Below are 26,849 nucleotides of genomic sequence, written 5' to 3'. Positions count from 1 at the left end.
CCTTCGGCTCAGGTCATGATCTCGGGGTCCTGGGATCGAGTCCCGCATCGGGCTCTCTGCTCAGCGGGGAGCCTGCTTTCTCCTCTCTCTCTCTCTCTGCCTGCCTCTCTGCCTACTTGTGATCTCTCTCTGTCAAATAAATAAATAAATAATCTTTAAAAAAATTAAAAAAAAATTTAAAAGCAAAACCCTGTGACCAAATCATTAGACTGGTTCCATTTAGATTCATGAAAGAAATGTACAGGGTTTCAGCTGAAATCATAGAGCTAATAAGCAGGAAGTGATAGTTCTGTAAACTTCACATTATTTAGAGTATTGCTAAAGAATGGGGAATAAAAGCCACACAGAAAAATCAGTTGTATCTAAAAAGGTTCCAAAGTTGGTGGGTTTTAGAAAATGGCACAATTTGAAAAAATGCTATTCTTCCTAAACCTAAACCGAAGTCCAAAAACTGTGTTCTTATGTGTCTGTTGGCCACCTCGTGTGGTCTGTATGTCTTCTTTGGAGAAAAGTCTGTTCATGTCTTCTGCCCATTTTTAAATTGGATTATTTGTGGTTTTTTTGGCATTGAGTTGTATATGTTTACGTATTTCAGACACTAACCCTTCAGTGGACATGTCATTTGCAAATATCTTCTCCCATTCTGCAGGTTGTTTACTTTTGCTGATGTCTCCTTTGCTGAGCAGAATCTTTGTATTTTGATAAAGTCTGAAGAGTGTATTTTTGCTTTTGCTTCCCTTGCCTCAGGTGACAGATCTACAAAAAAGTTGTTACGGCCTGTGTAGAGAAATGACTGCCTGTGCTCCCTTCTAGGCTTTTTACGGTTTCAGGCCTCACCTTTAGGTCCTTAATCCACTTCAAATTTATTTTTGTGCATTGTGTAAGATCATCAGGGAGATGCAAATTAAAACCGCAGTGAGCTATCATCACCTTGAGCCTGTCAGAATGACTAAAATCAACAACTCAAGAAATAAGTGCTGGCGAGGATTCGCAGAGAGAGCCCTCGCGCACTGCTGGGAACGCAAACTGGGGCAGCCACTGGGGAAGCAGTACGGAGGTTCCTCAAAAAGCTGAAGAGGGAACTACTGTATGATCCAGTAATTGTACTACTGGGTCTTTACCCCAAAATATGAAGATACTAATTGGAAAGGATATGTACATCCCTGTGTTTATTGCAGCATTGTTTATTATAGCTAAATGATGGAAGCAGCTCAAGTAGACAAGTGGACAACGAAGACGGAGAACACACATACATACTATGGACAATTATACATCCACAAGAAAGAACGAAATGTTGCCATTTGCATCAACATGGATGGAGCGAGAGAGTATTACGCTAAGTGAAGAAACTCCTGCAGAGAAAGACAAATACCATGTGTCCTCACTCATATGTGGAATTTAAGAAACAAAACAAACAAAGGGGAAAAAAAAAAAAGAGACAACCCCCAAAACAGACTCTTAACTGTAGAGCACAGCAGGTTGCCCGAGGGGAGGGAGTGGAGGGGGGAGTGAACAGGGATGGGTTACGCGTGCACGGACCCACGTGAGCACCGAGTAATACACAGAATTGAATCACCGTATCATACATCTGAAACTAATACAACACTGTAGGGTAACTACGCTGGAATTAAAAGAAAAAAGAAAGAAACCCCCCCAAAACTGAGTTCTCGATAATGTTTTGTGTTTTAGAAAGCGCTTGCTTTCCTTACTGAATTTTTAAAGTCTTTCTTCCAGGGAAGTTAATTGACCAGGTTTTTCTTTATACCTGGGACCCCACAACGACCCCCAGGCCAAGGGGAATGTTATTTTACCAGCATGAGTTTCTACAGTGATGTATCAGCTATCTTTGCAGCTTTGGCCTTTTAGAATCAAGTCTAAAGCATTTTCTTTGATGCCTAAGTATTTTGAGCTTTTGCCCATAAGTATTTTCTTACTTTTTCCTTCTTCCCCCCCGCCAAAAGATGTAAGCAGATTATCTTCATACGTTTCTATGATATTTTTAAGTTGCATCTTAAGGTTCGAAGTTTTAAGAAACACAAATAGAGAAAAGGGATAGTTTCCTTTCTTGAACAACACAGAAGAGGAAAAGGAAAAAGAGTTCTATTCTTGCTCCTTAGGGAATCCATCCAAACCTACAATGCCTCCTGTTCAAGCTAGAAATGGGAAAGAAGCCTGCGGAAGTCGTCTCTCTGTGCTGGCTGGAAACTCTCCTGCAGGCTAGGAGTAAGACCCGGTGGGTAGGCCTGAGAAAAAAATGGCTATTGTCGCCCACGGTTTACCGTAGCTCCACACAAGGATCAGATTCTAAGAACTCTCTTCTTTTTCTTCCCCCATTTGTTTATAATATTTTTTATTAATTACCACCACCACCACCCCCATCTTCCAATCTGCTCTAAAAAGTCAATCCGTGGATTTACTCTTCTTGCGGAGGCACGCCTGGAGTCTGGGAGACGCAGGATTTGTGCCCTCTTCACAGCGCTCTGGGCAAAGCCACCTCCTCCTGCCCTCCATGAAACCCTTTGGAAGGAGGCATGATGGAAGTGCTCGCTCCTCTAGAGGTCTTCTGCCTTGTGCTTGTGTCTGCGGTCTTCAGCAAAGCCGAGTCCTCAACTCTTTCCGAGCTCTCCTACCTCTGGATGGACTTTGCCCTAGGAAGGGATGCAGCCATCACCACGGTGACCCATGTCAGCTCTTAGCAGGACCTGCACGACCAGGCCTGAGCCCTTGGATGCAGAGAGGCTCGCCTCCAACTCCACCTTCCAGAATCTCTGAGTATTGCTTGGCACGTCAGCGTGTAGGCCTTGGGCACTACGACTTCACCTTCAGAATCCCATTACTGTGACCACAGTGAAGCAGAACTGACATCTGATGGCCCTGCCATTGTTCCCGAAATAGCAAAGCGGCAACTGAAATGATGCCAGTTTGACATCTGACATTTGCAGCTTGTAGGGAGGATTAAAGAACGACAAGATTTAAAGCCAAAACAAAAACATCAACAAAAAGTGTGATTCTCACAGTGGAATTAAGAAGCGGGTACTATGGAGGCACCTGGGTGGCTCAGTTGGTTGAGAATCTGACTTTAGATTTTGGCTCAGGTCACGGTCTCAGGGCAGTGAGGTCGAGCCCCGTGTCAGGCTCCACACTCAGTGGGGAGTCTGCTTGAGATTCTCTCCCTCTCCCTCTGCCCCTACTTCAACTCACATGTGCTCTCTCTCTCTCTCTCTCTCAAAGAAATAATAAATCTTAAAAAAAAAGAAGTGGGTATTAAGTAGTTCTGAAGATGAGGCCAAGTGGAGGTAAATAATTTGCTCAAGGTTAAGGTTAAGGAACCCACCAGTGAGGAGGTTGGATTCCAACCCACATTCAAGGCCGTCATCGTCCATTATCTACGTAGGGATTGAGTTGGCCATGACTAGGTTCTTCTACCGCATGGATATACAGATGGTCAAATGTTAGTCGGTGTCGGGAGGCTCCTAGGGGCCGGAGACTTCCCTGAATCACCACGCGGCATGTGTGCTCAAGTGACTTTGATGATGCTGGTGCTGTCTGTCCACCACTCAGTTGCTCTGCAGTCCTGGGACCTTGTTCCCTTTAATTTGGCTTTATCTGAGCAAGCAACAAACAAATCAATGTTTGAGAAGCAAACAGATCTCCCTAAATTCAGAAAACAGCTTCGGACTCTTTAAAGATAGGTATTTTTTCAATGGCCATTCTGACTTGGCTGATGAACACGAGCATGTTTATAGGAAAAAAAGAGTGCAGACAAGTGAATTAGGGGATATTTTTGTGCCTCCTGATGATAAGCTCTTGCTCAACTTGGTGCAGTGAAGGGATCATAATGAAGAAGTGTTTGCAGCAGCCTGGGTGACAGCTAATTCACATCTGCTCTTTTCCTACACTGTAGATTTCCCTGATTTTGTAGCAATAAACCATTGGAATGTTTTGAAAATTTCAATGTATTCAGACTCAACTACACAGTCAAGGCTTTTGGGCACATTGGGTATTCACTGAATGTTTGTTAAATAAATGAATCAATCAATAAATATCACTTACACCTAGATCTTCCCACGCTTCCAAAAAAGAAAAGGGAAAGTCTTTGTTCAGATATTGCATTCAAAAAAATGTTGCGATTAATTCTGCATCCAGTAAAATTCTGTTTTTTCACTGATTGCAGTAACTAACAAGTTTTAAGAGCAGGGGTTCTGCTTTCAGCTTTATATAAGCCTGCATGAAGGACCGAGCCTTGGCGAGAAACAGTACCACACAGAGGGGAAGAACGTGAACTTGTAGTCAAAACTCCTGCCTTCAAATCCCAGTCCTCCTCCTTCCTGGGTGTGTGAACACTGGCCAGGTCATCATACCCATTCTATGTCTCAGTTTCCTTCTCTATAAAATGGGGATGAGATCATGGTACCCATCTCATGGTGTTATCATGGTAGCAGGCAACGTTAACACAGATACAGAGCTTAGCGCACCGTCTGACACATGGTAAGTTCCCCGTAAATGTCAGCTGTCTTCACTGTCAACATGCGGGAATTACGCAGTGCTGAAAATTTACTTGCAATCACATTAGTTTTCAGTGGGAAGCCCTGTAAAGTCCTACCAGTTGGGTGGCTTAAAACAACAGAAACTTGTTCTCTTACAGTTTTGGGGAGGAAGTTGAAAATTAAAGTGTTATCAGGGCTCTCCATGTTTGGAAGGCTTCTAGGGAAGGGTCCCTCCTGGACCCTTTGATCTCTACCTCTGTCTTCATGGGACTGTGTGACTCTCTGTGTACCAGCCTCTTCCTGTAAGGACACTCTCCTTGGATTTGGGGCATCCCCAATCCAGCAGGCCCTTGCCTTAATTACATCTGCAGAGACTGTGTTTCCAAACAAGGTCATGTTTCAAGGTTCTGGGTGGACGTGAATTTGGGGGGGGGGTAGACACTATTTAACCTCTATAGCATTTCATTTCAAAAATTAAACCTGCAGATTGTTAGAGTCACTATAGGTCTGTGATCCTGCCTCTTGCTTGAAAACACAGAGAAGGTACAGAGAGAATTTGCTTCTCATTAAGTTGATAATTTCTGGTTAGAAATAAAAATGAGGTTGGTAGTCATAACATTTCCCAGGGTTTGGGGGTTTGACTAGCTAAGAAGAAATGGGCCTAATGAGCAAGACTATCTTTGGCGTGGCCAGGCAATTAGCCATTTGGTCCCCAGTGTAGGTCCCCACTAATCCTGGGGATGACACACCAGGCCCATTGCTGAGCCTTCTACACGAGCCAGGGTGTTGCTCTGATTCTAGAGGCTTCCCCAGCCTCAGCCAATGGGCTGCCAGGGAGTTCTGCCATGGAATGGAGCTGTGTCAGTTGAGTGAATCACTCACTGCTGGGTGGTGGACACTGAGAGAAGATGGGCCTCCACGGGCTTCTCTGGACCGATGATGTGACTGGCTCTATGGTCTGGTCAGAGGTTTCCAGGTTGCCCTTGTGTTCCATGCAAAACATGCCCTCCCCCAGCCAGAGTGCCTATTAATATGCAGGGAGCCCTGGGAGAGCTAATGCCTGAGCTGGTGAGCAAATTTTTAGAGATCCATTTGAAGAAAGGCTCTGGGAGCCTCCTTGACGAGAGGCTAGAAGAAGGCAGCAAGATGTGTCTGTGTACAGAGAGTTCTGGCAGGGGATCGTGAGTAGACATGCATCTTTCTACGAAGCAAAAGAGAGTCATCAGGTGGGACCTGCTTGAGTCCAGCCTGCCCTCCTGAGCTTAACGAAGCAGCAGCACATGGTAATTTGATTTACAAACGCAACCACATATGAGAGAGAGAGAGAGAGAGAGAGAGATAAATAGGGAACGTAGGTGGGAAGTGTGGAAGGCCAGAGACAGAGATAGATGTTGATGTAGCGTGTGCTCCTGGGACACGGGGGATGGAGACCGAGAGAGAGAGCTGGGGAAGGAGGCAGAGGGAGATGGAGGTGGTGGGGACAGAGAGAGGGGAGAGGGAAGGAAATGGAGGTTGGGAAAGAGATCGAAATAGAAAAATTTAAATAGTGTGTGCCCTTTGCCACAATCCCCCTGATGACCTAATACCAGGGGAGACCCCTGGCTGATTCGTCCCCTTGGGCTACATTGGGCTACCCTTGGGTTCTTGCCTGTCCTAGTGTGTACCTCACACATGGCTGAGTAGGACACAAATGTCACAAGGTTTTTATTTTCATACAACTTGGCCCCAGCATGGCAATCCGTCCTCCAGTGCCCGCATGAAGGATGAAATACTGAAATTTGTTAAATGCAGAGAGATGGATTTTTCAAGGCTAAATTAATTTTATGCAATTTTCACCTGAGACACTACTCCATTCCAGAGAGTGTGGTCAGGTGCTGTAGGATCTCTGGCTCCTAACTAGACATTTTCTAAGCAGAGACATCTGATTCTTGAATGCCCGGGATAAGAACTCTGCCTCTTAGTACTACTTGTCCCCAAGAGGAACGAATGAGGAAGCCAGAGGTAAAACGGTGTTTATAATGGGTAGAAAATATAGCAAAAGAGAAGCAAAAGTAAAAACTGGCGTTTTCACCTCCCCTAAAAATAATGGCAGTCAATATTTTGGTGTGTTTTCTTAGTTTGCTCTCCTAGTGTGTGTGTGTCTGATTTTGTGCAAGCAGATAATCAGCGTGTCCTTGGTGTAGGGACACCCCGTTCATTCACTTAGCAAAATGTCGCGAACACTTTCCACATCCACAAGCCCACCCGTACTATCAAAGGACGGCCCATGAAGGATTTCCACGAACTCGTTCTTTGGCAGGTGTCTGTGGCCGCTCTTTGTAGAGGCTGGGTTTTTGGGCTGCATCCCTGGTGCGAGGGTGTGGTCACAGGAGACCATAGGAGGGCCTCTCCCTGGGAGGTGAGACCCAGAACAGCGGGGGCATCTGGCTGGAGGCCTCATTGGGCAGATCCCTGGTCCAGGAAGGAGCTTGCAGAATACCCCTGGATAGCCTCAGGATTCTTTTCAACCAGAACCACCATCATTCACACCACGTCAAGAGGATACTTGTGTGGACTCAGAGGGATGCACATGAATACTTTCCCAATACATTTTGCAGCTTTTAATTTTATTTTTGTTAAAGCCCACAGATTGGGTCAAATGTAAACTCATCCCGGTAAACAGATATTTGGAGAATATTTAGGAGACTTTTGTGTAAGCTCTTTGAAGTAATGTCAAGGGAAACACACAAGCTTCATTTAACTTTATCTCTAAAGCTGGCTAAGCTGAAGGGTATATACCCCTGCTTTTCCATCTGCAAATATTGCCATTAACCCCCAGAAGGTTTGCATGAGCTACTTTGTTTAAACCAACTCTCCAAAAATAAGGGGGCCATGATTTTCCTTAGATTGGACCTTCTGTATGGACTCTCCGGGGCATTAGGACTGACTGACTGCTTTCACACATCTCTTTGGCAGTGGCACCACCGCATTAAATTAGCATCGCGCACAATGAATGGTAATTGCGAGATTGTCATTTCACTGCAAGTGCAAAATTAACGTGTTCTGCAAACCTGTCCCATTGTATGCCACAGGAAAGCCCTGGAACCATGTTGTTCCGAGCAGAAACATGCGCTTTAACAGCGCTGCGAAGGGGGTATGGGGTCCTTCAGCAGTGCTGTTCCTTTCCTCCTGCCGGTGTCCCGCGCTCAGTCTGCAAACCCCGCCCGACCGCGTCCGCACGCTCGTGTTGCAGCCCTGCCAGACAGTAGCCTGAGCGCGCAGAGAGCGTCTCGGATCAACTCCTCCTTCCGCGCGGCCTCCTGTGCGGATAATCCCAGCACAAACCCCCTCCGTGTATTCACGAGAGTGTGAAAAGGCTACTTATGTAAAGCTTCTTATTAAGAGATACACCAGGCATTTACAGGAAACCTTACCCAAATACTACACATTCATTGAGAAAGAGAAGAGTGATTTACACGCGCTTCCGTGGTAGCTCAGGAAAGGGCCGCTCTGCCGCGCTCGGTCCCTCCTGCCGACGTGCGGGGAATGAGGCCGCAGACCAGCGGGGCAGACCAGCGGCGCCAGCGCATTTCTTCCCCACACGTGGGATCACAGGCTGAATGACAACATGCATATGCATTGGGCTCCCGCGGTGGCTGATTGGCTCTGCAGAATTTATTAGGGATTAGAGGACTCATTGGAGCCTGAAATGATGTGCTAATAACAGGTGCCCTAAGCCGGCTGATTAGATGTGGTATCTCCCTGCACCTGCCGCGGGGCGAAGGCTGGGGGCCGCTCAGAGAGGCATCCTGTGCAAGGATAATGATCCTGGTAGCGACAGTCGCTGGCCAGAGCGCTCTCCCTGTGAGTCCAGCTCCAACCCAGCCTCTCGGCAGCAGCCAGGGCCGGCGTGGGCGTCCGGACCGCTGGGCTGCCCTGACCGATTCACCGAGCCATCCATCAGTCTGCGAGCACCCCAAGCCCCTCACCCCGACCTCCCTGAGGGGAGGGTCAGGCCTGAGTCCCCTTTCAGAGGCCACTTATGCCGTCACTCACCATCAAGGTGCAATGTGGCTATTTGCTGTGGGATGTTCTAGTCGGTGCGCAGCCCTCTAGAGTTTGGGTGAAACTGCATACACCCCCTCCTAGAGCTTCTCTCATCTCAGTAAATGGCAGAGATCGGGGTAGGATTTCGACTCTTACCTACGGTGGGAGAAGAATTCTGAACACCCTACTATCAGAACACAGCACACTGGGGGCAGCTGAGAAATCACGGCATAGACCATTTCAGTTTAAAGAGAGCTGTGAGAACGCCACAGAAACGGGCTCTGCCTTACCCTTGTTGCAAAATGTGCCATCGTAGGCCGTGTGCGAGCAGTCGCAGGAGTAGCCGTGGTATTTCTCTAGACACCTGCCTCCGTTCTCACAGTTGGCCCCGTAGCTGGTGCAGTGGCCCGAGCAGCCGGATTTGAACCCGGACGTGACCTTCGCTCTTTCCTCCAGGTCCAGCGTCACCCCGTTCATCCTCAGGGAGCGGATGCAGCCGAGGAAGCCCTGCTGGCCCCCGGCGCCACCTGCAAACGACAGAAGGCACGGGGCTCAGACCCGGTAAGCTCTGCTGTGCTTCCGCGGCCCCTTCATTGCGCCCGGACCGCAGTGGCAGGTCAGGGCGCTGCGAAGCGTGGCCCGCACCCTCACTTTCCAGAGGGCCCTGCCTAATTGAAAGGCTCGAAGCTCTCCCCACTTTGGCCATAATGTCTCATTAAAAGAGGCTGTCTTTGGAGAAGCCATACATTTGCTACCAAAATAAAATGTTTGGAGAGACACAAAGATTATACATGCTGTTTTGGAAATCTAGTCTGGTTTCCTAAAGAAGTTTAGAGAAATCTATAGGGTTTTTTTGTTTGTTTGTTTTGTTTTTTTTGTTTGTTTGTTTTTTGTTCTTTAATCCCAGAACATTCACTTCTATAGCATTATCTATTGAAAGAAATATAAAAAGGCAGAGGAACATGAATGTATTATCATAATTAACAAGTCAATTAGTTGGAAGGCACAAATTCATTTGAAATTGACCGTACACGTGAGTCTTGTCTTAGGAAATATGTCGCTTTCAAGTTCCCATGAAAGGTTCCCGGGCATCTTGTCCGGGGTGGTCAGAAGTTGGAATTGATAAATTTTATCCAGAAGTTAGCCACACCACATGGACTACCAGCTCAGGTTAGATTTTACTGCTTTTTGTCTAAATGCCATTGCAAGACATACAGCACAAAGAGTAAGTTCTCTCTGATTTTCTAAGTTAGAGAGTTAGACACAGGTTCATGAGCATGAAAATATTAAAATATTCCTAACAAATTTCACAGAAAGATTCACTGGAGCATTATATCACGAGTGAATTTAATTATGTCTGTAATAACCTTGGCTACAATTTTTTTTCAGCAGCTGGTACAGAAGGAGGAACTCAAGTTTATATACACGTCTGCCTGTCAGGGTAACAAACTTTTCCAGAAAGTAAAACGTGTAGTCATTAAAATTATTAAAAGAAATATCTGCTGGGGATTTAGCAAAAAAAAAAAAATACTGTTAATAAAAGTTATTTTTTACTGAGGACTATGTGGTAGGTACTCCCCTAAGCACCTCCTTAAATGCTATTCACCCGATTCTCTCAATAGCCTGGCAGGGCAGGTATTACAGTGATCACCCCCATTGTTCCGATGAAGAGGCTGAGGCTTAGGGAAGCTCCGAGGTTGACTCAAGGAGTCGTAGCTCCAAAATGGCAAAGTTGTGCGAGTTCTTATGTTCGAGTGTAAGGTGTTAAACTCTATCCTGTGTTGACCATTTAATACCGAAGGACTTCAGGGTCAAGGCCCCTGTCGATGTACGCGTTTCCGAGACAGAGGTCTGGATGTCTTTCCAACTGGAGTGGTGAACAGGATTGTCAGTGTTTGGGCGCGACCAGTAGCTGGGGATGGATTCTGATCACTTATTCGGGACCACGGAGAAAAAGCACACAATTGAGCAGACTCATGGGACGGGGCTGGTGGATCCAAGGCTTTCGTCGCAGAGACAGACCAATTTGCTTATGTGTGTAAGTCCTTGGTCATGAAATGGCCAATGACTCGCTCCGTTACCTTTATAAACCCAAGCCTCGTGTTCTCTTGTGGAGGAGTACATAGGTTTGAATGAGGCTTCTCCAGGGATGATTATTTATGATCAAATAAAATAACTGGGCAGAGGATTAATTGAAGGGAGTCCAGTGCCCTTTTTTGATCAAAGCTACGGGAGAGCAGCTGGCAGAAGAAGCTGTTAGAAGCAACCACCTGGAAGGATTTCCCATTCTGCAATCTGCTCGTCAGCTCTGATTCATACACCTCTGTGCAGAGGAGAATCCGGGCCTTTGCTACGATTTGGAAGAATTTCAATCCATTAGTCACTCTTTGTCTGTTAAAATTTCAATTTGGCGTCCATCATTTTAGCGATGACGGCTTTTGCTCTTGGAATAAGGGGTCTCTGAAGGGCCTCTCATTCAATAAACCCCCAGCCCTTTACATTTTTGTTACTAGTCCATTAAGACAATTACAGCCTATGAAAATACACTGAAGTTTTTAAGTCGTTGTATTTGGATCTGTCCTGCTCACTCCTTTTCCCTAGTGCAAATGTAACCATTTTTCACTGGGAAAACCATTAACACACAGATAAGCAAAATGAAAAAGAGAATCTCTAAGGCTGCGCAGATATAACTACTTTTACTTTTGGCAAACAGCTTTTTCTACCTTTCTTTTTTTTTTTTTTTTTTGAGATTTTATTTATTTATTTGACAGACAGAGATCACGGAGAAGCAGGCAGGGAGAGAGGAGGAAGCAGGCTCCCAGATGAGCAGAGAGCCTGACGCGGGGCTGGATCTCAGGATGCTGGGATCATGACCGGAGCCGAAGGCAGAGGCTTTAACCCACTAAGCCACCCAGGCACCCCAGCTTTTTCTACTTTTAAAAAAAGATTGTGGGGTGCCTGGGTGGCTCAGTGGGTTAAGCCTCTGCTTTTGGCTCAGGTCAGGATCTCAGGGTCCTGGGATCGAGCCCCACATTGGGCTCTCTGCTCAGCAGTGAGCCTGCTTCCCCCTCTCTCTGCCTGCCTCTCTGCCTACTTGTGATCTCTCTCTCTCTCTGTCAAATAAATAAATACAATTAAAAAAAAAAAGACTGTATTTACTTATTTGATAGAGAGGGAGAGTACAAGCAGGGGGCGCGTAGGCTGAGGGAGAGGGAGAAGCAGACTCCCCGCTGAGCAGGAAGCCCGACCACCCCGGGGCCCACCCCAGAACCCCAGGATCATGACCTGAGCCGAAGGCAGATGCTAAACCAACTGAGCCACCCAGGTTCCCTGCTTTTTCTATGTTTATGTACTGCATTCGTGTAGGGAAAAAAAAAAAAAAAAAAGGAGGAAATGCGATGACGATATACACGTTGTTTTGAAATTTGCTTTTTGCATTCAATGTATCATAAAACGCTTTCCAAGCAGTAAATGTACAACTAGAACATCCTGGTTAATATCTGCAAAGCATCCCGTTCCGTGAATGCTCTGTAACTTCTTTGCCATGCCATTACCAATGGGCTTTTAAGCTTAGTCTGATTTTCATTTTACGTGACACTCTAATAAATGTCCTTGTAGAAAACCGTTGCCACCTGTTCTGTATTTCCTTAGAATTAATTCTTAGAAGGGCAGTTGCTGGATACAAAGGCACATACATTTTAAAAGCATTTGAAATACATTTTCCTCTAAGAGTTTGTCCATTTGTATTTCACAGGCAGGATATGGATTCCCACCTTCACACCAATTCGAATACCAGGGAGAATGCCTTTGAATTTATAGGCTAGAGAGAAAAAGAGAGTTTATTGTTTTAATTTGCATGGCTTCAAGCACTGTGAGTTGAATAATTTTTATGTTTTCCCCATTCTTAGTTTCTCTTTCTTCATATGCTTTGCTTTTTGGGAGAGTAAAAGAAGATATATTTCTTATTGATTGATAACAGTATTTTGGGCTTTCCCTCTTTGTTACACAGTTGGCAGCCATATCCTTCCAGCCTGGGTCTTTAACTTACACATGGTGTTTCTTTTTCTCTATGAATGTTTAGGCAGTCACATCCCTCTTTCTTATTTGTATGATTTGTGTCTTTGGCATTAAGCTTATAAAGCCCAATCTAACGATAATATAATAAACCTAATCCAAAATAATATCATTATTCAACTGTATTTTCTTCTAGCACTTTTATGATTTCACTTTTCTTAACACTGTCATCGTTAATCTATCTGGAATATATTCTATCTTATTTTTTAAGGATTGTATTTCCTTACGAGAGAGAGTGTTTCTGTGTACTAGCAGTGGGAGGGGCCGAGGGAGAGGGTTATCAACCTGAACCCATTAAAAAACACCCCTCAGCTTCCCACTGAGCAGGGAGAGAGGCAAGGCTGGATCCTAGAGACCATGACCTGAGCTGAATGCAGCCGGCTTACTGACTGAACCAGGCCTTCCTGGAATGTATTTTAATTTAAAAATAACTTATACGTGGGGTTATGGACATTGGGGAGGGTATGTGCTTTGGTGAGTGCTGTGAAGTGTGTAAACCTGGCAATTCACAGACCTGTACCCCTCGGGATAAAAATATATTATATGTTTATAAAAAATAAAAAATTAAAAAAAATAACTTATACTTAGCGGGTCTCACTAACAGTTGAGAGTTTGAAGTAGAGATTTTTAAAAGACTGAGCAAACATTAATAAGACAAAAAAACCCTGAACATTTTAAAAGGTCCAATTGGCAGAGCAAATCAATCGAGGTTAGTTGATATTTTTATCATATCATTAAGCCAAACAGATATATTGTGCACTTCATTATTTATGTATATAGGCCTCATTCCATGAGGAGTTAGAGGGGGTAGATTTTTCTGCCTGTCTTTGATTCTTTCTGGTCTTGGTCTTTCTTCCTGCCTCTGGGTCTGTGTATCTCTCCCTGTCAGCTCCGTTGGCTGTTTGGGGTTGGGTGTGTGTCTTTCCTCAAGGACCCTCACATCCCTCAGCATCAGGTTTTCCTACCATATAAGGAGGGTCTGAACTAGATTTTCTCTCTGGTTCTTTCCAGCTCTAAATGAGTCTGGTTCAAGATGTACAACGTCCCCCTCTGTGCTTCCGTGTCTCTGTCTCTGTATTTCAGTAAATTACTCTCAATTTCTCCTAAATCTGCTTCTCTGCACTGTTGCCTGACCTTCCCCCCACCTCTGTTAATTGACCATAAAATATGACTGTGGTCTAATTTTTAGTTGTTGTATTCATTAAAGTTTTGTACTCGCTTTTCTTAATTTGTAAAGCAGGTAAATGGCATTTCATTGCTCTCTCTATAAAAGAAAACTAAAGAAATTATGCTCTTTTCTTCCTTAGATGGCCCCTGATTTATTAAATGGGTCAGTGAACTGAAAGTACTTTTACTGATTTAGTCGATATGAAGAAAAATCTTTTGTCCTGAAAGTGGTCATTATATGTTATGCAAAAGGTGTTAATGCACTAGAACTGGCAATAATCACTTGAGTTCAACTTATGAGCTCTATAGAAATCTTTCTTGGTGACAAATGTCACAAGTTTAAATTGTAGGTCTGCAAGCAAAAATGCTACTTCACCTCTGTTAATTAAAAAATCAACACTCTGTCATTGGAGAGAGCCCCCTGCCATGCAGGGCTCCACACACATTAGTCAGACCCGTGATAATTATCCAAGGTGAGATGTGGGTTTCATTCGTAAATCATTTTTTATGGGAAATGCTCCTCAAGTATTGCAATTAAAGATTAATTATGAAAAGACTGTATCTACCCATAATGAGTAGTACAACCACCGAATGCACACAAGATTGGGGCAAAAGAATCAGGTATTAAATGAAATAAAATGCGTGAAAATAATGATCAAGAGGAGTCCTAAAACATACAGTGTCCTCAAACTCAGAGCTTAGTCATTTTTGAAGGAGCTAAGTGGAATTCCAGAGCCCTTTGCCCAGAGACATGGGCCATTCACTCATCATGGAAAGGAATCGCACCAAAGCTCACACAGGTGAAATCTAATGCATCCATTCAGTGATTGTTTATTTCATGTCTGTTACGAGCCAGACCTTGTCTAGACATTCAGAAGGTCTTTAGAGAGTCTTCACCCGTGTCAGGCTTATATTCTTGCGGAGGGGAAGGGAGAATTTAATAACAGACTCAATAAGCAGGTCAAGTCCCTCCTGTGTTAGAAGGTAAAGTTCACTCTGAGAGCAAGAAGTCAGGCGGGGTTAAGGGGAGTCAGGAGTGGGAGCGGTGTGGGGATGGTCATAGAATAAACCCCACTGCAAGGCTGATGGAAAGAGTATCCAAGAGCATATCCCTGGGAAGAGGGCTAAGGGATAAAAAGGCAAGGGGGAGCTGCCTGCAGGTAGGGGAGGTAGGTGGGAGGGGAGAGAGAACAAGACGGGGAGTTCTTGTGGGGTGCTCAGAAACGCAAAGCCACTGACCAGTTCACGTGTGCCAGGTGTTGGGAAAGGCGGGGCTAAAAGGACGGAGGAGACCTACGACTAACAGTACCTACTAACAGTACACTAGGGTGCCAGGCGCAGTGTGACCTGCCAGAGGCAGGTGCCAGAGGCAGTGGACTGGGATGAGGAACGCGTGAGTCACAAAGATCTACTTTTGTATATTGGCTTTGCTGCTCCCTGCCTGTGTGATCTTCCCAGCCTCTCTCTGGCTCCGTCTCCTTGTGTGTGAAATTAGCACAACAATATGCACCTCGCAGGGTCGTATTAATAAGAGGTGACAATACAGCCCTTTGCAGTAATGCTCAGCTAATGGTAGCTGTCATTATGTGTCCCAGGAGTATCCTGAGTATTAGGGAAGGCATTGTGTTGTCCCCAAATTCCTCTGTTGAAGACTAATCCCCAGAGTGACTGTATATAAGGCCTTTAAAGAGGTATCTGAGCTTAAATGAGGTCATCAGGACTCCACTGTAACAGGCCCAGTGTTCTGCATAAGAAGAGGGAGAGGCACGAGGGATGTGTGCACAGAGAAATGGCTGTGTGAGGTCACAACGGGAAGCAGTGGTCTACAAGGCTAGGGGCGTAGCCTCAGGAGATACCAGTCTCGGCATCTTGATCATGGACTTCTGGCTTCCAGGACGGTGAGAAGCAACTTCTGTGGGTGGTATTTTGTTATGGCAGCCTGAGCAGGCTAATACAGGGAGTGAAGGGTTAACATCAAGCGTAGGTTGGTCCAGGCCTGCCTGAGACTATTTTCCTGGAAGGTATGGGATTAGGATGGCTGTTTTCTCTCTCTCGTCTGCCGTGTGGGACCCTATCTGGATTTGGGGAACTATAAGTTTTCTTGAAGGCCCTGAACCTCGATGGTATAAAAGACTGGTGGGAAGAGAACCGTGACTTGTCTATGTCCAGGTGACCCACCCAGACCATTCCTGGCCGGGGCAGGTGAGCGGGCAAATGCAGCGAGCGATGTGCTTGGGCGGGCTGGGCCTCCCCAGCTGTAGATGCTGCACCCGCTGTCTTCTGTTCTATATGTTACCGTGGTCTCTTAGGTCTCGGCTGTCAACTTGAACCCATAAAAAACACTCCTGCGGCATCAGTACAGATGTGTAAAATAAAACCCCATTATCCGGTTAAGAGGAGAACCTCAGAATGGCGAAGATTTTTCGGTAGTGGGGGTAGTTAAAGGATGTTGGATCACATTATTCAGTGCAGCTGATTGACAAGTACTGATCGTGGATGCCTATGTCAGCTGGATATCAGAGGGCATATGTGAAAAAGCTTTTCCGTACGCAGAGAGCGGGGGTTTGGAGAATCGCTTTCTCAGATAATGGTCATGAGTGCTCATTCATAACTTCACTCAATAGAATAGATTTTTTTCAAAGTTCATTATCACTGCATGGATTTTCTTATGTCCTCAGAGCAAAAGGACATGCAGCATCTGTGAGTGCAAACTACTGAAACTAGAAGTAGACTTCAAAATAGAGGCGCAGGGAGCACTGGGTTTCCGAGAGCACAGAACACTCTGGTGCCTCTCAGCGTGAATTACTCTGTGATGGGGATGATGGTAGGAGGTCTGACTTCATTCTGGAGGCCATGCAGGCGGGGTGAGCATAATAAATTTCTAGCTATTTCAGAAGCTAGTGTTAATTGAATACTAGCTTCACCAGGGATTGTTCCAAACTTTGTATGTTCTAACTCTGAGATAATTATTTTTACTATCTTCCCTTTACAGATGAAAAAACAGACCAAGAGAGTGGATGTGCCCAGTGTTCCACCAGCCAGGAAGTGGCCATTGGCCATAATTCCCTCCCAGGCTATCGGGCTATTAAGCCTATACTCTCGCTATAGCTGCCATCTTGATTTTTGGGGCTTGCACCATTGAGACTCTTCTCCGACACATAATATGTTTCTAGGCATTGCTGTGCTTAATTAAAATGGAAGACGCCAACAGAATATTCATATCTGAGGTAAGTCAGTCACCACTTGGCAGCATCCTGTCCCTGGAGCCACAGGGATGGCTATTCAGAGCAAGGAATACATATGCCCAACCTGATCTCGAGGTCAACAGCGATGAGACATTTCTTTAAGGCCATTATTGAAATGATATTATTTCTTTGTGCAACAGCTTAACTGCAACTCCACAATCAAAGCCGTTATGGGGCATAGCCTTGCATGCTGGGTGGCCAGTCACCCCCACATCTGGTGAGATGGGGCCGCTTCAGAGGGTGGCTCTCTGCGGTGAGTCTCACGGCTCCAAGTCTCTCACAAAAGTGGGGTCAGAGAGAGGAGACAGTGCTAAACCGCCACATCCTAGTCTGATCCAAATGTTGAGGTATGAACAGTCCCTTAGCAGATTTCCCCACAAACCCAAATTCCAAACCCATCAGCTGGGAACTCTGTCTAAATATTTCCTCTACAAATATCTGTATGTTATGGTTCTTATTCTATATCCCGCTGGTGACTACCGTTCATCTTTGGAGCAAAATAAGCATCTTCTTTCTGTTGATTCTAACATATCCTATGTCCTCTCTCTCTCTGACACACACACACACGCAGACAGACACACAGACACCCACACACCACGAGGCCAGGAACCTGACCCAGGCTGATTCACCTCTCTCTTGGTCTTCGTTATCTGTCTTCAAGTCTTTGCTATATAACAAGTGGATCCAGTCTCCTTCATCCAGAGTCAAGAGTCCCTCTGTGCTGTCCACCTGTCACCTTGTTCTCCCACCTCTCAGACTGCAGAGTCAAACAAGTCTTTGCAGATCTTGGTCCCAGGTCAAGGCTGGATTTATGGAACTGGGAGGGATCATCATGGCTCTGATCACTAGCCCTGCAGGCTACAGGGGCTTTCCAAGACACAAGGGTGGAGGAAAAGAAGAGGAGCTTGGGGATGGAGATGGAGGGGAGGAAAGGGGTTATCAGAAAGGCTGCGAACAGAATATGGCGCATCTTGAGGTCAAGACTGCAAGGAGGGCATAGTTATGAATGTGAAGTATTATCCAGATGTCAAGGAAAACAGCGAAAGTCTATATGATATGATTCTTTTGAGATGGACCTTCTGGGGTAGCAGCCGGGGAATAGGTAAGGGGAGAGTAGCTTTAGTGGGTAAAGATACACCACTGGTTTAAGAATCAATCACAACAGAAGCTGGGTGTCCCTGTCTGGTTGGGAGGTGGGCATTGTGAAGTTGTACCTGTGAACGTGACAGACACCTGGTGGGGACAGGAAGGGGTTGAGGCAGATACGAACTAGCGGTTCCATGTCCTGAGATGAGAGGTTCCTCCTCACCCTTAACTGTCCTTGAGGAGCACAGCCTAGGGCCTGAGAGTGTTAGCTTCTCCCCTCAGGCAGACAAGACAGGAGAATGCATTTTGTAATCTCAACGGATGGACGGAGCTTGTATGGAAAAGTGGCAAGGCCTCTGAGGAAAGCCAACACGACAAAGGAAAGACTCCTGTGTCAGGAGGGACGGGACTGAGGGAAGCAGGCACAGAGGACGCAGCATAATGACATCTTCATTACTGGGCTGACATGAAATAGCAGCAAGATTAGCTGATGATTCCTCTGTGATACTGGACACATGGGGTGATGACAAACGATGATGAAGAAGAATTGGTTGGAGATGCTGAGAATTAAAAACTATAATTGTTGAAATAAGGATTTCCAAGGAGGGCTTGAAGGACAGATCAGATAGAGCAGAAGAACGTTTTACCGGGTTGAAATATTGGGTCAGTAAACCCTCCCCAAAGGCAACAGGAAAGGCTAAAGAGGTTAAAAGAATGAAGGAAAAGTTAAGAACTAAAGTTAATAGCTTCATAAGAAGAGATTAGCTCGGGGGAAGGAACTCTATGAAGAAATAATGACTCAGAATATTCTAGAATAAATACTGGCCTTCAGAATGAAGAGGCTCCTAAAATACTAAACAGAGTAGATAGGAAAAAACCCTACACCTATACCTATATTTGTGGTTCATAAGCTAAGATCCCAAATCTCAGGTGTTCATCTACAGGAGTCTGGAGGCTGGAGAATGGGATGGGAAACACCTTCCGTGGTCAAAATTTTCACTAGCCTCTAAATGAAATTTAGCATTTTCTTCAATTATGACTGTAGGGAAAATCAAAGCAAGATTAGCAGTATCTGTGTCACTGTTGCTGATAGAAAATCAGGAGTAGATGCATTCCTATTACATAGTAGTTACAGAGTTTTTGAAGTACCATTCATGGTCATGATGAAGTTGAACTTAAGGTAGTTACTAGATCTGATGCTAGCTAGGTCTTGTTATTTATAGCACTTATATTTCTATGGTATCACTAATTTGCTGTTTTAAATATTTGATAACTTTATTTCAATATATTTGGTTTCTTTTGTAATTTTGTATATTTTATGTTATTCATATAAAACATCATTCTGAGAAGAGGGACACAGACTTTCAGCAGACTGGCCCCCAAAAGGCTAGGAGTGCTGCCTTATAGTTAAGGAACACTAAAGGAGAAGAAAGAGAAGTTCAGTAATAAGGATATAACTCGTGTCTAACTTCTCAGTAGCAATGTCACCAATAAAAGACAGTATCTGGGGAGCATTGGCTTAAATATGGCGACCAGTGAAGAGATCTGTAAACATGTGAGTCTTGGAAGGACCTACCTATGCAGTCTTTCTTAGTCAAATCGCCCTCCAGTAAAAGGGGAAATGAATCCAAGAGGTAATAAGATACGGAAAATAAGAGTAGGTGAAGAGAAGAACTTGGTAAATGCAATTAAAATAAGTATGCTGATAAGATTGTGCAATTAAAACTGTAAATGCTTTCACCACAGCAGGCAGTAAGGTGGGGAAGGAGGTCAGAGTGTTCTTGGTTTTTTTTGCCTCATTCAGAACAGAGGTATTGATTTGTTTTTGTGGATGATAGAGAAAAAAAGCACAAGTATGAGTCTCGGTAAGGTAGGCATGGCTGCCAGGGGAATGGGAGTATAAATGCATGACCTCCGGATCAACTGAGTAATGGTTCAGTTCAATCAGTGTAAAGTAGATGGGGGCGAGTGGGCGGGCGAACAAGTCGACAAAACACAGTAAATTGAAAATGTAGGTAATAACCCTCGTTACCATAAATGAAGAAAAAGGCAGAGATTCTGAAATCAAATTTTTACGAGATTCACCATTAGGAGAGCTGAGATACTTTTAAATAAAAGGGTACCAACACCTGCACAAAACACCAGGAAAATATTAATTACAGCAGGGACACTGCAGTGGTTTGAAGAGCAGAGGTAAAGCTGTGGGATGGAAAACATCATGAGGAATAAGGATACAATTCCCCGGAAAGGTCACGGACACATTTAACTAGCCAAATGGCCTCAAATCATCCAGAGCTACCGAGGATAGAATTCAACCAATAAAGCCTGAAGTATACACCCAGAAACTGATCAGGTAAGCAGTACTTGCTGAAATTAAGTATGTCTATACCCTAGGATTCAGTAATTCTCCTGCGCGCGCACACGCACACATGAGGAACCCTTGAGCCCTCGATGGACATAAGCACTCACGAAATGGTGTGGTAGCAGATTTGGGGGAAATTCAGGTATTCATCTTTAGGGGACAGAATAAATAAAGCGTCGATGTACGCAGAATGGACCACTACACACACAGTATTCACAGAGCTATACAAATACATCTTAAAAGCATAAGGCTGAGCGAAAGAGCAAGAAACAGAAGAGATTTGTGGTGCAATACCATTTATATAAATTATGACATGCGAAAGGCAGTGCTATGAAGTTTCCAGAACATACATATATTTTTGTACAGATATACAGAGAGCAGACTAGGAGGCCATACATAAAATATACTCGGGTGAGTGGCAGTGATGGGGAGAGAATGGAGTTGAGAATCGGGAAGAAAGATGAAACATAAGTAAGTGCAATTAAAATGAATGAGGAACACTGCAGGGATGTGACAATGGGACTTGGAGGGGAAGAGTGCCCCCCTCCCCCCGATCCAGACCCGGACAGCGGGACCGGTGGAGGAAGGGGAAGAACGAGGCATCTATGGGGCAACTGTGATCGCTCGGGCTAGTGAACTGGGGTGTTGTCTCGCATCCTCAGGGAATCACGGGGGCGGGGGGAGCGGTGGGGCTGTGAGTGACCATCCCTTCTCCGATATTTGTGTCATGATACTAATTTCTTTTATTACAGTCTTGTTCTGTGTGACAGTTGCCATTCATTCCCATGAACTTTAGTTCAGTCCTTACCGAAAGAGTCAAAAATGTATATGAAATTGTAAATCTGTTGGGAAAAAACCTTCCATGCTGATGGCAAAACTGGGGCCTTTACATTAAAACAACTTCTCTCAATCAGACGGCGCCAGTGGTCATTAGAGAACCAGGAGGAGGACCACCGAGTCCCTGAAGCATTTGTCTTTGAGGCACAGGAGCTACTGTACACAGAAGGTGAACAATGGGGTTGGCTCTTTTCTTATGTCCACAATCTCTCTGAGGACGTCCACACATGGGAGCTCTGCCTGAGAAGGTGGCTCGGCACCCAGAAACCCAGCCGTTAATTGGCTGCCTTGTGAGGTTCCACAGGAGGTTAGAGTATATGGTCCATCTGCTTATGTCGGAGTGTAAGAAAACAAGGTACTAATAGTGGCTCTCACAACTTACTTAATATGTTAAAACTCTAACTGTAAAATCGAGAGCCAGGATTGTAAAAGCTAAGAAATTTTTCTCACTAAAGAGTCAAGGTAGGGTGCTGGGTGGCTCAGTTGGTTGAGTATCTGCCTTTGGCTCAGGTCATAATCCTGGGGTCTTGGGATCAAGTCCCACGTCGAGCTCCGTGCTCAGTGGGGAGTCTGCTTCTCCCTCTGCCTCTGCCCCCACCTCTGCCTCTGTTTCCCCACTCTCTCTCTCTGTCAGATAAATAAAATAAACTCTTTGGAAAAAAAAATAAATGGCCAGGGTAGGAAAACATATGGTGGCTACTAGTGGGTGGCTTCACCTGTGGTATGGCGGGGCAGAGGCAATTGTACTGAGAGGAGCAGAAACTCAGACGTGGCCTGGAGGCAGAGTGTGTCGGAAGCTGGTCCTATTAAGATAAGAGTAAGTGTCCTTGATCCCAGTGGTGCGAAGCTCAGAGGGCCTGTGGAGCAGCTTCTGGGTTCTATTTGCCGTTGTGCCTTGTGGATAGTTTACTGATTTCATCTAGTGATCCTTATACTAGATCTTACCCAGCAAATAATTTTTTTATTCTTACCAATGACTGTGGTTTCCAGCCATGGCATCATGCCTTCTCTCTGTCTGGCGGAGAACCAGGAGACCAGTTATAAGAGTCGAGGGAGAAGCTCTTTGTATCAGGGTCCTGGTTAGCAACCCAGCTATTGCCAGACAGGTAAGGCCTCAACTGGAAAGAAGGAGATTGAAAACTGTATTTAGGGCCTGCACTCTTCTGAGATGCTGTCTTTTGTAAGTCTCAGACTCTGTATCTTCTTCTTCTTCTTCTTTTTTTTTTTTTTTTTTTTTTGGGCTTCTGTCATGCTTGATTTCAGTCCGTGGTACCCAGTGAGAAAGGTACTTCCAAAGAAAGTGATATGACTATTAACTCAAAGAAGCAACAAACACTATACCATTCATTTACTCAGTTCACTGTGTACTCAGCAAATGCTCATTGGACATCCACTGTAGCAGTATTCTAGGTCTTTGTTGTCAAGTAGCCTATCTTCTAGGGAAGGACACACAAAAAGAAATGAAAATATCACAAGTTCTAAGGAGAATGTAATATAGGAAGTAACAGGTGAGTCAGGTTCAGTGACCAGAGAAGGCCTCCCTGGGAAGGTAGCTGAAGCTGAGGCATGTAGGACAAGAAGGAGAGGGCCTCTTCAGTGTCTGTGGAGGTATTTCAGGCAGATGGAACAGCCAGTGCAAATTTTCTAGAGAAGGAATTAGCATGGTATGTTCACAGCACATATCCAAACTGTGGAGACCAGCTAGGAGACTTTCTGCTACGGTCCAAGCAAGAAACAACCATGGCTTTGACTAGGGTAGGACTCATGGTAATGGAGAGCAGTGGACCACCTCAGGCATAGTCTGGAGGTAGAGTCACAGGCCTTACTACTGATGGGTGGTGATGAGGGAAAGAGGAGAACCAAGGGTAATTTCGAATTTTGGGTTCAAGCAAAAATGGGTTGGTGGTGATGTCATTTATTGAGATGGGAAGGTTGGGGGAAGAACAGGTTTGGGGTAGGCATTGAGAGGCTGCTGTGTTTTCTCTGAGGTGCCCATTAGAAAACCAAGCTGGGATGCTGAGTAGACAGTTGGATAAATGGGTGCAGAATTCATGAGAGAAGTAAAGTCTGGAGATTTTGATTTAAGACTCATTGTTTCATGGATAGTACTGGTTGCCACTGGACTGGGTAAGATCACCTGGGGAAATGGATGGGTGGAGGAGAGAGGAAGGTTCTGTGATGCTTCAACGCGTAGTGGTCACGGAGAGGAAGAGAACTCATAGGAGAGACTAAGTCATGGCAAGCAAAAGGTAGGAGGAAAAGCGGATGAGTACACCGCCATGGAACCCAAGAGAAGAAAGTATCTCATGAGGGGTGATGGGTTGGGTGCTGCTGGTGAAACTGTGCCCTGTGGGGCTAATGAAGTCCAAAGCAGCAGGAAGTTCAAGTTTGTTTTTCAGAGAACTGTCTCCTCCTTATTGCTGCCGTGTCTTTCAGTCCCCACTAACAAGCCTACTAGCTTTCTCTGCAGAAACTCTGGACTCAAGGTCAGCCAATAATGGTTCCATCTTGGGAACAAGCAAAGCCCTGCTTTCCTTACCTGAGATAATGAGCCCAAGACCTCATCCCGTTTATACTGGCTCTTGGAGTATACCCACAGCTCCTCTTCTTCGTCCTCAGATAACCTCCTGATGTTGTTAGAGTTGACAGTCAGGTTCTAACAGGATACCTAGAGACCAGCTATGGGGAAAGTCAGAGAGGCCTGTCCTGGCAGCAGTTCCACAAGAAGCCAGATCAAACCAGGCAGCTTAAAGATGGCGGTACCATGACCGGCCATCAGGAAGACCCCTGACCAAATCAGGAAGACAAGGCACAAAACTGCTTCCAAGAAATCCCTGCCCCAAGTAATGAATATTCCACTTTCTAGTTAACAAGCGTCAATAAACGGCAGAAACCCAGGGTGCCCAGCTCTCACCTTGGAGCTTGCCTGCTCTCACACCTTGGGAGTATATTCTCACTTTATTAAACATTCGTACTTGCGTTGCTGCTGGTCTGCTGTGTTGGGTGTCTGTCCTTGAATTCTCTCTTGTGATAAGACCAAGAACTTTTGGAGACATCTTTGGGACAGGCAGGGGCAAGCCTCTGGGCTCAGAGTCTCTTCAGTTCCCCAGGCAACAGTCAGAGGTTGAATTTTGCCTCACTCTGATGTGAAGTCTCCACTCCATGCTGAACACTGCATATAGGCTCCATGTATGTCACCTAGTGCTCGTGACCCATTTTCCTCGTGAATAGTACTAAATTTCTCGGCTCTTTTCATCAATGTGTGTGTAATCTCAGCCTCTCTGATTCTCAACCATGTGTTCCCTCCCTCTTTAGGGAGGTGGATTTGAGGCTTGTCTCCTCACTTGGCTGCCTCTTGAAGAAATTTCCTTGCTGCCAACTTGATGTTTCCGTGGTTGGCTTTGCTTTGCATCAGGCAGATGGACTGGGCTCAGTTACACTGGGAATAACAGAAAGAACACAGAATTCTGGATGTTTTCTAGACATCCGTGGGTTCTAGAGAGATCTGTGTTGACGACTTTGACAACCCTTACAAAGGGCTTGCCAAAGTAAGTCAAAAAGAAAAAAAACAGTTTATTTTTGTATCACAAACTCTCAAGCAAGGCAGCTCATTCCCCACCAAGACTGCTTCTGCTTCTCCTCTTAACCCAAAAGCTTTGTGTCTGTGTCTGCCCATTTCCTCCTCCTGCCTTGATCTTTTGCATTTTGACGTTATAGTGCACAGAACACTTGCCAGGCCAACTGAGGCTAGGCCTGACCCGCTAGTCTCCTACTCTAGACTCCATAACCTAGAGCAGTGCTTCCTCATGGGGGCCCTGTTGCCGTCTAGGGTGCACCCACAGGTCTTTGTCAGGACGGATTCCCCAGTGCATCATGGGAATGCGGGAATTCTGCCCGCATCCTGTCACTGGAGGTAGCAACTCCAAAGCCGCCATGTTTTTCCAGGTACCTGGGGTCCCATTGTCGCCCCAGGTGGGAGTCGCCTGCACGGTCTGACCAAGATGGCCGCTGTGTTCCCCGCAGCTTGACTCAGCACTCCACAGATTTCTTCCTGAACCTGGACCCCTGACTTCCCTCTTCGTAAAACATTTACTTAAGAAAACATGTCATTGAAAATTCTTGCCTTCCCCTTTGAGATGTAAATGTGTTCACAAGAGTCTTGCCAGTTTTATAACCAGGAACACCTTTGGGGGAACCCAGAAGTCATTTCTATGAAATGTAAACGTCAAGGGAGCCACTGCCAGTATCTCTGTTTCAGGGGAAGGTGGGCCCCTCACTCCACTCCAGTAACACTACCTGCTGCCAGGAAGACAGGAGAAAGTGTACTTCTCCTCTGGGTAAGGTTGTCAGCAAGCCCGGATGGCCTGCGCGCTCTCCCACCGTAGCTCTGAAAATTGCGCCTGTGGATTTTACCACAATTAAAAAACAACACACGAAGAACATCCCCCTCCCGCTGTCAGGGGAGTTGAGCTCCGACTGAGCTGTGGCCCTGTCCCCTCTGCAGTAACCTCAAGCGACATCTTCCTTGCCTGTTGAACGCGGGTGTCATTTGCTTTGACAAGATGAAGCGTTTGGAGCGGCGTCTCTGGAATCAGACTGCGAGGGATCAAACCCGGCTCTGTCTCTTACCAGCTGCATGACTCTGGGCTGTTAACTAGTCTTTAGCTTTAGCTTTTTCACTGCGTCAATAAAGCAGAAACTAGTAAAAATAGGGGCGCCTGGGTGGCTCAGTGGGTTAAGCCTCTGCCTTCAGCTCAGGTCATGATCTCAAGGTCCTGGGATTGAGCCCTGCATTGGATTCTGCTCAGCCGGGAGCCTGCTTCCTCCTCTCTCTCTGCCTGCCTCTCTCCCTACTTGTGATCTCTCTCTGTGTCAAATAAATAAATAAAATCTTTAAAAAAAAAAAAAAAACTAGTAATAATAGTATTTACTTTGTGAGAGGTGAACGAAGCTTGTGGCGCACTTGACCTTGAAGTGTGGTCCAGGACATTTGCTACTGAGGCAGGCTTGCAGGAAATGGGAACAAGGAACACATTTTCTGTGTTTTCATTCCTGCTCTTTGGACATATTTTACTCTAAACTTTTTGGATACAAAAAGAAAAAAAAAGGATCATTCTATTCATACACAGATTTGGGTGTGCTTTCTGCCTGGAATTCCATTTTTCCCCTCGTAGACCACAAATGCGGATTTTCTCCCTGCTCTCCCAAGGACGCAGCAGTTCGGATGGCACTGGGATGATTCACTCACGATTCTGGAATACGGACGGGGTGGGGACCAGCTGACCCAAAAAGCTCTATCACAGAGTTTGGGGAAGTTGGGCTGTTTTCTAGGGCCGCTAGCCAGGCCTAGTTCAGACAATGGTCATAGCGCTCTGTCCTCGGTCACTGCTCAATCCATTTAAGAAACCTCCACTGGTCCAGGAGCTCAAGTGCCAGCTCAGGAGGAGTTTCCTGACAAAGCGCTGGAGGAAGGGGAGCCTGCAGGCCCTGGGGCTGCCACTGGCTGAGTCCTGAGGACAGCGCTCCTGCTTCTCCTGTCTCCAGCCAGGCAGGCTCTCCGCAAGC

At 45.6% G+C, this 26,849-nt stretch overlaps 1 protein-coding gene across 1 annotated transcript in view; it reads right to left on the bottom strand.

Moving 5' to 3' along the window:
* The window catches only part of CNTNAP2 (contactin associated protein 2), a 1,943,304-nt gene that overhangs the window by 182,065 nt on the left and 1,734,390 nt on the right, over positions 1 to 26,849 (bottom strand). The window contains exon 18 of the mRNA XM_044246794.1: positions 8,804 to 9,040. Within this exon, the coding sequence (XP_044102729.1) occupies positions 8,804 to 9,040 (237 nt within the window). The remainder of the gene's footprint in view (positions 1 to 8,803; positions 9,041 to 26,849) is intronic.

The sequence above is a fragment of the Neovison vison genome, chromosome 4 (genome assembly GCF_020171115.1).
Source record: "Neovison vison isolate M4711 chromosome 4, ASM_NN_V1, whole genome shotgun sequence".
In the NCBI taxonomy this organism is placed as follows: Eukaryota; Metazoa; Chordata; class Mammalia; order Carnivora; family Mustelidae; genus Neogale; species Neogale vison.
Note: the sequence above shows the minus strand (reverse complement) of the source record. Positions and strands in the feature narration are given on the sequence as shown.